The sequence below is a fragment of the Octodon degus genome, unplaced genomic scaffold (assembly GCF_000260255.1).
Source record: "Octodon degus isolate 3935 unplaced genomic scaffold, OctDeg1.0 scaffold00021, whole genome shotgun sequence".
Taxonomy (NCBI): Eukaryota; Metazoa; Chordata; class Mammalia; order Rodentia; family Octodontidae; genus Octodon; species Octodon degus.
This window is the reverse complement of record NW_004524597.1, coordinates 681,201-695,493: the sequence shown is the minus strand read 5'-3', so window position 1 is coordinate 695,493 and position 14,293 is coordinate 681,201. Positions and strand designations below refer to the sequence as shown.

At 44.8% G+C, this 14,293-nt stretch overlaps 1 protein-coding gene across 9 annotated transcripts in view; it reads left to right on the top strand.

Moving 5' to 3' along the window:
• The window catches only part of Clec16a (C-type lectin domain containing 16A), a 235,044-nt gene that overhangs the window by 111,364 nt on the left and 109,387 nt on the right, over nucleotides 1–14,293 (top strand). For all 9 annotated transcript variants that reach the window (XM_023711467.1, XM_023711470.1, XM_023711465.1 and 6 more), the window contains one exon: nucleotides 2,215–2,335. In XM_023711467.1, the coding sequence (XP_023567235.1) occupies nucleotides 2,215–2,335 (121 nt within the window). The remainder of the gene's footprint in view (nucleotides 1–2,214; nucleotides 2,336–14,293) is intronic.

The window sequence follows — 14,293 nt, the reverse complement described above, 5'->3', positions numbered from 1 at the left end:
CCTCAGCCTCCCAAATGCTGGGATTATAGGAATAAGCTGCAACACCTGGCTTATTTTCTTTTAAATTAATTCACTTTTATACCTGTTTGTATTCCTGGAAATATCTTCCATTTGTCTTTTGCTGAGCAAAAGCAGGTGTTAGAGCAAAAAGCCTACATTAGGAGCCAATTCTGAACTCCTATTTATATTCACTGGAAAGCCTCCGTTTTTCTGGTGATTGGCTAAAGAAGCAACACTCAGTTCTAGTTTCTCATCCCCTACCTGGGATCCTGCTTGGGTTTTGCCTTCAGAACCTGAGCGGAATGGGATTTGACAAGGAAACAAAGCGTCATCTTGACTCTCACCTGCTCAAAATGGGCCTTTTTCTTTTCCTATTTCTCAACACCTAACATCATGACTCCTAATTTGAGATCTCAAACCACCAGATATTTCCAGTGACCACCCACATCTTGGGCTTTCTGCCATGAGGTGGCATGGGGATTGTCATTTCCTGGTATTCTATGCTAGTGACACAAGTGCCTGACATTGCTGAGTCTCAGTCCTTTGCAACTGCGTGAACCAAGGTCATTCAGTCCTCTCAGTTCCCTGTCTTCCTACTTGAAGTCTTAAAGTTGCAGTAAAGCTTCCTAATAGGTGCTTACTAGATAGAAACCCTTTGATCTGTTTAATGAAATTATCTTTTTCTTCTGGTGATTGAAAAATGTCTTTATGAAGACTACACTTTTAAAAAGTGTTAGAACATTCAGGACAGTTACTAATGCCTCCACCATCACAATGGAAGTTTACTGTTCTCTAGTACTTTGTAAGTTACAGAGAATGCTACTTACTTCACACAGGCCTTGGCAGTAGAAATGCTTTCTTTTCTCATCAGGAAACTGGTCCAAGTCTCCCAGCAGGTTGAGGCCAAGGCAAGTAGCTCATCAACATCCTTACCTGGATCATCTCTGCCAGTTGTTTGCAGGCAGAGATTTGTCCTTCATAGATGAGGCAGCATCTTGCTGTGTGAAGCTTCTCTTCACACGAAAAAGAAGGCCTAGAGGTACACTGGAAATTTATGTTGCTTACCAGTGCTTTGTCCCTGTGGCCTCCTCTGCTCAGTGTGGTACCTATTGAGAACCTGGACTGAGGCCCTTTTATGGAGCCCCATGTGGACTGCTTCCCCTCCAGCATTATTTCAGAACTACCTAGCCCTGCATTAGGAATTGTTATGCGCATTTCTCAAATGTGGAAAATGAAATTCAGAGAAGCTGGGGCCTTGTCCAACACAATAGAGCTAGAGATTCAGCTAGACCTGTCTGTGACTCTGGAGCCATGTCCCCTAATCACGCCTCTCCATTGTGCATGAGAGAGAGGCCAGGAGTGTTCTCAGATGTGGACTGTCCCTCTGCTGACTCTGGTTGTGGCAAGCCTCTTTCTGTGGCTAAAGGTTGCTTCCTACGCAACCTTGACTGATTGATTGGCTTCTGGGAACTCTTGCATATTTCCTGCTCTCTGGAAATGCCTGATGGCCACACTGGATTCTGACACATCTCTTCATGGGTCAGGAATCCTTGTACTGGTGGAGCTGCCTCTTCCACAGAGAGCTGGCTAGAAGAGCCTAAGGGACATTCAGGGGATATCTTCCACATTTGCCCAGTACCTGTCCTCTCGCTATCACTGTGCTCTCCCAGTCATAAGGCTGAGGACTGAGAGGTGGAGGGATTTTCCAGGGAGGGGCAAGGATAAGGTTTACTTGGCTCTTTTCACCAGCTCTGAAGCCAACAGGCATCTCGTCTCCTTGTCTCTCCAGTGAAACACTTGGTTTTCACTAGCCCCTCTGGTTCAGTTGGAAGAGCCTGGTTCTAGCCCTCCCTAGAAGCAGGCCTTGGGCAAGTCACTTTCCTTCCCTTGATCTGCATTGCCTCTCTGTGAAGTGGGGCTTATTTCTGTGCAGGGAATGTGGTAAGGATCACACCACAGGGTACAGATCCTGTGGGGGACAGGTGAGGTAAAATGACTCCAACCTGACCCTGTGGATAATGAGAGCAGTTTGCTGCCCTGTGAACCTGAGCCTTGCTGTGAAAGCACTAGAACTGCTGTGCTAATAGGTTGGGCTATGTTTTGTTACCTTCCTTTTGTTCTTTTTAATCAAGTCATTGTGTGGTGTCAAGACAGACACCTCACTGAAGCACTGCTGCCATTTCACTTCTCTCTACTCTCTTCATTGTTGCCCAGGCCATCCGTGTGTTCTTCATGCTGCGTTCCCTGTCACTGCAGCTGCAAGGGGAGCCTGAGACCCAGCTGCCTCTGACTCGGGAGGAGGACCTGATCAAAACCGATGACGTCCTGGACCTGAGTAAGTTGGCCACCCTGAGTCAACACCAGGAAGCCAGGGGACACAGGACACTTCAGTGGGGGTGTGGGCACATGAGCTGCATCTCGTATTGCCGTTGGCCTATGACTGTGCACAGCATGCACATCCTGTGAGAGTTCTAAAGGAAAGAGCCCTAGGCATGGACACCTTGAAGCCAGCCTGTGGATTCTGCCCCTGGGGCTGGGGCTTTGTTGGGAGCGTACATGCAGAATGATCAGAAGCTACGTAGGAACAAGCCCAGCTCCAAGGCCCATGCTCTCCACATGGCCACAGCAGCACTGCTTTGATAGTATTATTTATTAAAGGTTTTCTGTGTAATTCCAGCTATAAAAGGATTTTTCTATAATGAAAGAAATCTTGCAAAAAGATTGCAAATTATAAGTGCTGAGATAAGCTGAAATCTCCTCTAACCTGTAGAAGATGTGCTTCTCCTATAACCTTGGCCTGCTTATTTCACCTGGCAGTGCCTCAGGGTTCTTATCTGCAATATGAGGTGAGTATTAAAGGAGATAGAGAGGGCCAGTGAGATAGCATGTGTATTTCAGTGAGTTTTGGCAGTACTGTTCAGCTGTATAATCAAGATATAGGGACCATAGAGTGTAGGCTTTCCAGCCTCCCTTGCCCTACTCTGTATTCTCTCGAGCAAATGACTAAGACCTCCCAGCACCATTTCCTCATCTGTGAAATGGGGTAGTCTTTCTTCTGTGACCAGCTTGTTCTGAGGCATTGTGAATTACATGTGACCAAACACAGTGCTTCCCAGGCAGCTGCACACAGCAGCCTATGGTCTGCGTGGCTTGTCTATTAAGTGGGATGCATAGCTCAGGGTATGCACAGGGACCAGCATTGGGTCCTCAGTCCCGCATGCCAGCCAAACCTGCCCCCGGGGCACAACAAGCTGGAGACTGAGTTTGGGCATGGTGGCACATGCCTATAATCCCAGCACTGGAGAGGCTGAAAACAGGATCACTAAGAGTCAGAGCTACACAGGGAGACCCTGTACCAAATACATAAAGAAAAAAAAAAAAAGGAGATAGTAAGTCAGGTAGGGTCAAGGTCACTGGTGGAGTGCTTGCCTCGAATGCACAAAGCCCAGGGCTCAATCCCCAGCACTGCAACAAAAAAAGGAGATGATACCTATAAAGCCTGGTCACGTCCCCAGAACTCTTCTCATAATTTTACAACTTCCTCTTTCTTGCATTTGTCATAGCTATTGCACACTGAAGAAATGCGTGGTTTTCTGTTTCTTAAAAGCACTGTGATAAATTAGAAGTCTTTAGTTCTAAGAGACAGAAACCCAAGTTAGACAGGCATATGGAGAAAAAGGGGAACTGGCTGATGTCACTGGAAAGTCTAGGAATGGTCTGTCTTCAGGCATGACTGGATCTGGAGACCCAAACAGTATCATCAGGAAATTGCCCTTCTCATTTCTCAGCTGATTTTTCTTAGGTTCAGTTTCATTCTCAGGAGGGCTTGTATCACAGTAGGAATATGGCCACACACAGCCCTAGTATTTTCCAGATCAGCTAAGCAGCCCTGATATAAGAGAGCTGCTCTTTCTATGTAAGTTGTGGAGAGGTCTGGAGGAGAGCCCTCCTTGGCCTGGCTTGGATTGTAGGACAGCCATGAACCCAGCAATGGTCAGAGGAATAGGAGGCACTGGCTGGCTCACCTAGGGTCACATGGCCAGCTCTGGAGATGAGCAGTAAGATCAGTTTTTCTGAACCTTACCAATTGAGATTGAGCAAGGAAGGGGTCCTCCCTCAAAGGATAATCTCAGAGAAATGGAGACCAGGCAGGCAGAACAGCAGATGGCCACTCTCTGAAGTATTGTTGTTTTAAATCAACTCTGTTGAATATCATTTATATACAGTAAAATTCACCAACCTTTCCTGTGTATTTCAGTGAGTTTTTGCAGTACTGTTCAGCTGTATAATCAAGATATATGGACCATAGAGTGTAGACTTTCCAGCCTTTCTTGCCCTGCTCTGTATTATCTCGAGCAAATAACTAAGACCTCCCAGCACCATTTCATTTGTGAAATGGGGGGGTCTTTTTTCTGTGACCAGCTTGTTCTGAGGCATTGTGAATTATATGTGACCAAATACAGTGCTTCCCAGGTAGCTGCACACAGCAGCCTATGGTCTGCATGGCTTGTCTATTAAGTGGGATGATGCTAGTAAGGAACACAGCCTGGTTCCTAACACAAATAGTTTTCAGTGTGTGCGAACTCTGCCTAGACTTCCTTGTCCAGTTTCTTTCAGTCTTCCTGGTACTTGTGCTCATTTATGTTTCCCTTTCTAGGAAGAACAAAGAAGCTATGACCCCAGTATGCTCTCTGTCCATCCCCTGTGGCCCTCTTACACTTGAGACATGGCCTCAGGAATTTCTATAAGGGCTTAAATTGATCGAGTTGGCTGGAGAGAATCATAAACTAGTCTCTCTCTGATTTGATCCAAAGAGAGAAAGGGAAATAGCATCCTTTAAAGAGACTACCCCAGCAGGGCAACAAGAATGTTTACATTCATGAAATGAAATTAAACTTTATGCTGGGAATTCACATCCCACCCCCCAAGGATGGCCTGCTGAAATAAAGGTTAAAAGTGTTTCAGTTATCAATTTTAATTGATTAGATTGCTAGTTGAGATCACTTAACCGAGCCTTTTTGGTGAGTTGGCCATTAAGAAAGTAATGGCTATCTGTCTTTACCCAGTCTGATTGCAAATTATGTCTTTTGCTAAAGAGGGTGGCATTTTGAAATTACTGGGAATTATGGATTTGAAAAGCACATGGTACTAGAATAAGATGCATGTGGTATTGGTTGGCTTCTTTTTTAAAAAAAATTTTTTTTCATTGACTGTAAATGGTAGAGCTTCTCACCTACCATTAGAAGGATAAAAATCAGTAATTTACATTGCACAAAAAGCCTTCTGTGTATACAAATCATAGGCGAATGACTGGAAGCTGGGCATGTTTCTGTCTACTTGACAAATTGGAGGAAACTGACTTGGGGAATGTAACTTGGGATTGGTCAACTCTCTTGTCTCCCTGATAAGCTTAAAGAAGAGCAGGCTCTACACAGCAGGAAGAAGTGACACAAAGTGTTTGACTGACCTCACATTTTGATAAGAAACCATATATAAAGAATCCTGTGGGGGGGAAAGAGGGGGTCGGGGAGATGGCTCAGTGGAATAAGCGGTTCCCTGGCAAGCGCAAGGGCCTGAGTTCAATCCCCGGTTCCGCAAAAAAAAAAAAAGAATCCTGTGAAGTACCTCAAGTATTCTCTGGCCAGCAGCAGATCTCTGGGCTCCTGTGGCAGGCAGGCACTGGCACAAAATGTTGTTCTACGCAGGAGCATCAGAGATGTGATCACCACTCAGGAAAGAAGCATAACAGCTGTGCTTAAGGCTGTTTTGCTTGTCACTATTAGAGGACAGTTACATAGGGCAGAGGTCACAAGCTGACACACATGTGGGCTGCATATCTGCTGAAGGAAGCAGGCAGAGGGAGAAGGAAGGAAAGGGGGACAAAAGGAAGGAGATTAGATGAGAGGGATGGGATTTTTAGAGAGAATAGCATCATGATTTTCCCTATACCTAGTGTTATTTTAAATAGTTAGTATTGTTTTGCTAAGTTGTATTTCATCTGCCCACTATCCCTTTTTAAAACACACCACCAGGCCAGGGAGATAGCTCAGTAGAATAAGCGCTTGCCTGGCAAGTGCAAGAGCTTAGTTCAATCTCTGGTTCTGCAATTAACAAATAAATAAATAACACACCACCTACTGAGTTAAGTGTATTAAAGTAAATGAAAGACATCATATTATTACATCTATAAGTACTATTCTAACTGATAAGGACTTTGCACTATGCTTCTTAATTGACTTGCTTGCCACCATTTATAAATCTGGAGGTGGGGGACAGGGACAGTCTCTGGTACAGGAGGCTCTGATCTCCTTGTATGCTGTCAACCTGGCCATATTGACCTGTGATTTGGCTACTTCTGGTGTGAGTGGAAGGAATAAACTTTGTGACCTTTGTCAGGAGTTTTCATGCTTATGAGGCTTAGTGGCTTTGCCTTTTTGTGGCTCCAAAAGACCTTCCAGGAAGAGCCAAGGGGAAGATGAAATAAGATCATACGTGTCGAGCACAGAGCACCATGCACAGCGCATGGCATGTGCTCAGTGAAAGCTGGCTATGGTTCCTGTTGCACCTGCTGAGTGCTAAGGGCATCCCCCCTGAGCTCCAAGGGGTAGTGTTTCTACCCGAACAGTGTTCTGAGGTGTGAGTACATTTTGAACTGTTTAAACCAGTTCATCATTTATATGATGGCACTGTTCTAGAGCTAGAAAAGACAGCTCTGGCTGCTTTGGCTGGAGGCAGGAGCTAGACCACACTGTGGTCATGGGACTCCTTCTTTCCAGGCTGTGCCTGCTAACCAAGAGTGCTCCAAGGACATGTAGGCTTTGAGGAGAAACTGGGATTCCTGCCTGGGATTGGCATTGAGCCTTCTAAAAGATCTCTGCTTGTCCCTCAATAACATGGACTGTTATAGTCCTAGAGAAATTCACCCATCATTCAAAGACTAGAGATGCCAAGCAACTGGGCCTATTGAATTTCTGGTTTCCTTCCAACAGCATTTTGTAGCCATAGCTTGTGTTGTGCACATTGAATCTTGTATTCTGATTTTGAAAATCCATTCCTGAAACCCATTTAATGATAATCCATTCATTCATTCACCTATTCATTAAGCACCCACTGCATGCCAGGAACAGCACTAGGAGCTGAGGTGTGGCCATGAGGAAAAGCCAGATTTGGACCTCTCGTCCAGGCTGGGGGGTAGGATGACAGTGGGAGGGACTACTAACAGGTAAGTAAGCGCACAACTGCAGAGTGATTGAAGTGGCTCTGTGAAGGTAATGAACAGGGTTCCTGCTGAGAGCTACTAGGACTTTCAGCCTCATGGGCTGGTGAGAAAGGCCCTTCTAAGATGTGCTGTGCCCAGAAAACCAGAAGTCTCTATGGGAAAATGCAGAAGTAAGGATGGTCAAGGTGGGAAAGAATTTGGTATGTTTCAGGACCTTCAAAGAGGCTGATTTGGTAAAGTCTCAACTGTAGACTTTCCTACAGGGATACCTGTCCTGAATGCGCAAGGAATGATCAAAACATACAGCGGATGTTTGAAGTCCTTCAAAATTTACTACAGTAAATGACACATTGCTGTTAATGCCCTTCAGAATATTCCTCTTCACTTTCAACTCACCGCATTGTTCTTGCTATTCACTTTTTTTTTTTTTGACAGACTTAATTCATTTTATTTTTCTTGTGTAAAAACCCTTTATGTTGTAGCTACTGATGGAGCTTGAGTCCCCTGGACAGAGACTCTGGTGTGGGTTTTCACAAGATGGTTGGTGAATTCCTGATAGGGAGACTTGGTGAACACAGTCTCTTTCCAGAGGTCAGGGGTCAGATAGCTGTAGGTCTTAGAGATGACATCAAAGGTGGCCTTAGCAAAGTTGCCCAAAGTAGCAGTGTAGCCCCTAGCAGAGGTGTAGCAGTCATCAATACCAGCTATCAGCAGCAGCTTCTTGGACACAGGGGCTGAGATGATGCCAGTGCCTCTGGGGGCAGGAATCAGATGCACCAACACAGAGCCACAGTGACCCATCACCTTGCAAGGAACAGTCTGGGGCTTGCCAATCTTGTTTTCCCAGTAGCCTCTCCACACAGGGACAATGGAGAGCTTGGCCAGGATGAAGGCCCCACGAATGGCAGTGACTACTTCCTTGGAACACTTTACACCCAGGCCAACATGACCATTACAGTCCCCAGTGACAAATAGGCATGTGCCCAGGAAAAAGCCAATGATCTCAGACACTCAGTGGGTAAGGAAAAAAGATAAATTTCCTCCAGGGACTTGATCTTCATGTCTTTGACCAGCCAGCCCAGCTTAGTGACAGGAATCCACTCTTTGTCCTTGGCCTTACTGCTGCAAGCCTCATGGCCTCGGCTCTGGCCCTGGCCTCTGCCCTGCCCACGACCTCAAAGGCTACTGCTGAAGCCTCCGTGGAAGCCGCTGCAGCCTCCCCTGGGTCCCCAGGGCCTCTGGCATCATCTGCCATTTGGTGTTTCCCAGAAAAAGAAGACTGAGAAGCCCCACCATTCACTTTTTGAAATAGTCCTTTTTTGGGAATATCTTTATAAAGAGTGGTTGGAATTACAGTGAAGGCTGCTGCTGAGTGCCACCCAACAGAAGGGTCCCCCTGGGAATGATCGTGTGCTCATCTGCCTTATTCATCAGATCATGCAACTTCTGTTTCTTCCCAAAAGTCAAAATGACCATGAGAGATAAACATTTCAGGTCATTTTAGGACAGTGAGTCAGCCACGACAGTGCAACCAATGACACTCAGAAAGAGGACTTCCAGAACTGGTTCCCAAAGTACAAGAACAATGGCATAAGTGTCTTCAAAGCAAGAGGGAGTATTTTGAGAGGAATTACAGACAATGTATCTTTTACCACAGTAAGTTTATTTTTAACTTTAAACATTCACCCTGGTTTTCAATCACACCTCATGTACTTCGAGAAGTGGTGCTGCAGACCCTTCAAGGGTCAAAAGGCCTCCGCACTGTGCTGCAGGCTTGGGGGCTATGAGGCTTAGTGGTCATAAGTATGGGCCTCATGTGTCTGGACTGGCTTCCCAGTCCTGTTGTGGCTCCCACCTGCAGTGCTGCTGAAATGAGTATGCCTTCTGGTGTTTTCATTCCTGTGTTACAGGGAGTTATGGGGAGGAGTTAAAGAACAATAGGTATCTAGTATGCAGACTGTGCTGGGCATAACTGCATAGAGGCCATTTAGGAAGTTGTGGCAGCACCTGAGGGTCAGTGCCAGAGAGTACAGAGAGCAGGGAGACTGTGGGGACTGACTAGGGAAGCTAGGGCTATCGTTTGAGCCCACAGCTTGGAGGTTGGGGGTAGTCACATGGTAGGGGTGGCAGGATGTTGACCTACTCTCTCATCAGGAGGCCTGTGCCTAGAGGAGGACCTGGTTTCCAGCTGAGATAATAAAGTTAGATGGGCACCTGTGTGAGAGGTGCTGTGAGGGTCTTCAGCAGGCTGGCAGGGCAGGCAGGAAACCTCATGCTATGCCTCAGAAGGGTCTTTCCACATCAGATCATGGGTCTCACAACTATGGGCTTTAGTAGCAGCATACTTGCCATTGATTGGCACTTCTTGCTTAATGAGCTACAGTTACTGGACATTTCCACTTTTGCTGGCTATGACCCGGGTGGATGTTCCTCAGAAAACCTTGCAGCAGATCATCAGCACCTACATCATGTTCTCTGTAAGAGAAGGTCAAAGCCTCCAGAGAAATGTCTAGGAATAGCCCACCCTTGTGTTCCAGGGCTGATGGCTCACCCAGGCATGGACGCCTTCCCAGGGGCTGGGGCCTAAGAATACCTGTCATAGTGATCCCCAGAACTTAGGACTCTACTGTCCTAAACAAAGCAACATTCTGGGGATAGGATAGTCAACTTGTTCTTAACCAAGTAATAGGCCATTCATGAGAGGGGACTCATTCAGAGAAGTGAATCAATTTATGGTCAGGTGCAGTGGCAGTACTTATAGTTCCAACTACTTGGGAGGCAGAGGCAGGAGGATCACTTGGGCTCAGGACTTTGAGGCCAACAGTGAGACTTTAACAGTGAATTTTTATTTAAAAATAATTTTTAAAATATTTATAAATGAAAAGAGCATTGCTAATGCCAGCTGAGTAGGTAGGCATCATCTCAGAATGAGAGACAGGCTTTCTAAGAAATAATAGTGGCAACTGCACCCACATGCTGTGCATGCAGACTGATTACAAAAGCAAAAGCCAGTGCCTTTTCAAGCTCACAGTCTTAAAAGAAGGCAAATGCTAATCACAGTATCACAGATGTCAAAATCAGATGGCACTGTGCCAGGCACCTAGAAAGCAGGTTACAGGGTTGACCCAGCTGGGGACTGGGGAAGATTCTGAGGGAGTATTGAAAACTCTGAGGGCTAGACATCAGAATGGGTGCCAGGAAGAGGCTGATAGGAGCGAAGGCTCTGAGGCCAGTGGGCAGGTTGAGCTGTGGCAGTGCGGCTCCAAGGCAGGCAGGGGAGGGGCAAGAAAAAGAACAGAGAAATGAAGCTGGGAGGAGACTCTGCAGGCCCTGTGGTGATAGCCTAAGTATAATATAGTTTTTAGGAGGATGGTATGCTGACTTTTCTCTCCACAGACCATCTGGCCTCTGTGAAAGCTGACCTGTAAGTTACCCTTAGCACCACAGTAGGGGGCACAGCTAGAGGCCAGGTCTGCACAGCCATCCTGCAGGAGCCTGTCCACAACCCAGAGTCCTTGTGTGCCACTCTGTTCTGCTCTGTGGCCTGGACACAAGGGCTCTTTATTGAGCAGAGGCCCATTCTGTTAGATCCACCTTCTCTAGGACCCAAACCACTATGCCTTGAAACTAACAATAATAGTACTTCAGTTCAGGTCACCTCTTGGCAAGGTGAGTTGTTGTGGGCCTTCTTTCTGCCCTCCTTCCAGCTGTTTCTAGCCTAGGATCTGTGTGTTTAAGAGAAGCGGAAAAAAAAGAGAAAGCAAAGAGAAATGGCTGGGGTTAATAAAGGGACTTGGATCCTAAAAAATGTCAGGGCGTTTAGAGTTCTGCTTCCTCCTGGCTATGCTGCCTGAGACAAACTGAATCCACTTCGCTGCTTCTCATTCCTTTGTGGGTAACCTGAGCAACAGTGCCCACCTTTGCAGGATTAAGTCAGGACAGTAAGATGGAGGTTGCAAACTGCTGGTCTTCAGGCAGATAGGCCCACAGAAATAGGTAGCCTATCGATTGTTAGCAAGCAACTATTTTGTTAGTTGCCAGCATTTTAAAATCAAAATACTTTATCATAGAAACAGAACATGAAATGTGGCGGCGTGCAGCCTATATTCTGACAGGCACACCTTCTCATGGGAGACACCCTTCTCCACTGCTCTAGCCATGAGCCTCCCAGAACTCCAGGCCTGTGTCTGCAGGTGCATCCTGTGGTATATCATGCTTGCCATGAATGTGGCAGAACTTAGTCTTCCTCAGAACTGGCCTCCCCACCTTTCCATCTCAGCTGGTCACAGCACCATCATCCCAGTGGTAAAAATCCTTGAACTCATCCCTGACTTGCCCCTTTCTATTATCTTGACTTCCAACTACCAGTATTCCTCCTGAACTCTTCCTCCCAAATGTCATCAGGGCTGCCCCACCCTGAGGAGCTACCGTTGTGTTTCACCAGGATTATTGAAGTGGCTTCTTACTCATTCACATGTTTCCACCTTGTGTCCTATAGTTCATTCTCAACAGAATACGCAATGTCATTCTTTTAAAACAGAAGTCAGGGGGGCTGGGGACTTGGCTCAGCAGTAGAATGCTTGCCTAGCAAGCTGGAAGCCCTGGGTTCGATCCTCGGCACCAAAAACAAAAGAAACAAACCTCTGCTAGAAAAAAAAAAAAAAAAAAAAAAAAAAAAAAAAAAACCAGAAGTCAGATCTTATCCTTTTTTTTTTTTTTTTTTTGAATATATTTCAAGTGGCCTCCTGTCCCACTCTGAATAAAAAGCAGAGAGCTTTGAGTGGCCCCTGAGGCGAAGGGTCCTCTGGTACCACCTCCCTCTTGGCCTCCTCACTCTTCTTTGGACATGCCAGGCATGTTCCCACTCAGAGGCTTGCTCAGACTGTGCTCTGCCCTCCTTTCCCCCAGAGTCCATTTGGTCCCCAGAACCAGCTCCCCACAGGGCAGCTTCTTTACCCAGGAAGGTTTGCATGTGACATCATGCTCTAAATCCTCAGTCCATGTTTAAAATCCAGCTGTGATCACTGTGCTGATGAACATGAATGTGAAAGGGAATGTCATGAAAGACGGTGCACCATTCCTCCATGTCTCACCATTTCCTCGCTTCTTCTGCTTCACCCCAGCACCTTTGCAGATAAAAGCTTTTGGCAAGTAGAAATCCCTGGCTGTCTTCAACTGATAGCCTAGAGATTCATTTCCAGCAAAAATATAAAGCTCCTCAAGCAGGTTATGGGGTTTGATTGTAAGTCTGTGAAAACATGCATTCATCAGTTTGTCTTTCAAAGCCAGTGAGTTTCCTGGTCCTGTCTGTCAGTTCTGGAAAATTCTCTGTTTTCTTATTTTGCTGATAACGCAGTCATTGTCATATGCCTCATCCTGGTGAAAATGATAAAACTAGCACAAATAGCACAGATAATGGAAAACAAATATAGAATGTGTAAAATTCGAGACAATAGCCGGCCTGAGCTTACAAAAATGTAGATTTCAGGCTGAAGTGTAGCTTGATGTAGAATGCTTGCCTAGTGTGCTCACCGAGTCTGATTATTTAAAAACAAAAGAATTTACAGAATGTGGAAGTAATTATTAAAAAATGAAAATGTTATAGAAGACTCCCCAAAAAAGAGGTATTGGAAGGGGCAGGAAAAGTATTCTTAGGTTATTTAAACTAATTCTTAGGTTATTTAAACTAATGTTTTCTGTCCATGTCATTTTCAACCTGAATTAGATCTTGAATTGCAGACATTAGAAGATAGCTTTAAACCATTTTTCTGGAAATTTGCATATGGATTTGTAATTAGGTAATATAATTGAGGTCAATATTAGATTTCTTGAGTGTGATAATGTCTTTATGTAGGGGTATGTCCTTGTCCTTGCACTTAGCAAGTGTGGGCAAAAGTATTAAGGAATGGTGTCTCTTTCCTATTGCTGTGGAATGACTTGGGAAATAAAAGTGTGAATATATAGGTGTGTTGAGAGAGGAAGTAAGTGATGCTAAATTTAACAATTGATGAACAAGACGAAGGGCAGATGTGTATTTCTTTTTAAAACTTTTTGGGAAGTTTGAAATTTTTCAGAATAAAAGCTTAAGGAAGAAAGAAGAGAGAATTGAGTTCTTGAAAATCTACCACTTAATAAACAGAATAGAATTGAGACCATGTATTCAGAAAAATCTGAGTTTATGTCCCAGCTGTGTGATGTTAGGTAAATTAGTTTACTTCTCTGAACTTTTTTTCTCTCTGTGAAGTGGAGGGATCATTCTGTAGATGAATAGAAGGAATTCATCAGAAATAACCTCATACTCAATGGACAGAGACTTTTATTTATTTTTTTTGTTTTATTGAGAAACAAATATCAATGAAACAGTTTCAAAACTGATTAATAGGACAGTCTGAATAATTAATACATTGTACATTGTTATCTTCTTAGTGGTTATCCATAGTACAAGATGCAGACAGAATATCCTGTCCAAACACTATTAGTACAAATCTTTCTTCTCATTGAATTAAGTGAAAGTAGCTGTATGTCTAGCCTAACTATTCTGCATATATAAATACAAAATGGTCCTTCCTTTGTATCCCCTTTTTGTGTTTGGTCCTGTCAGAAATAGGTATTCCATTGGCATCTAAATACTATAGGTGTTTGATTTCAGCAAAACAATCCAACACAGCCCAGTAGTCCACAATAGTAGTGAGTTATCCACAGAAGTTGTTGACTTGAGCCTTTCACAGCTCAGCATATTAATATGGCTTTACTTTATATATCTCACTTTTATACTTTTCTGCTGGATGGTTAAGACCAAGATAAAGCAAGACCTGTATAAAATGAAATGTAACTTTTGTATTTGATAAGGCCAGTCAAGTACTCTCAGGATTTATCCTGTAACCCTGTACCGCAGTTTGCAGATCCTTTGTCAGTGTCAGCCGTGTGGATGAGTCATGGCCATTGCTTGACCAATTTGCTCTCTGTGAAAGCCTGAGAGAATGTTTTCTGTCCAGGTGACGCTCCTTAGGCACAGTCTATGTCATCAATCACGTTGCTCTGTGGCCTCATAATCTCCTTGATCAGAAAATTTGG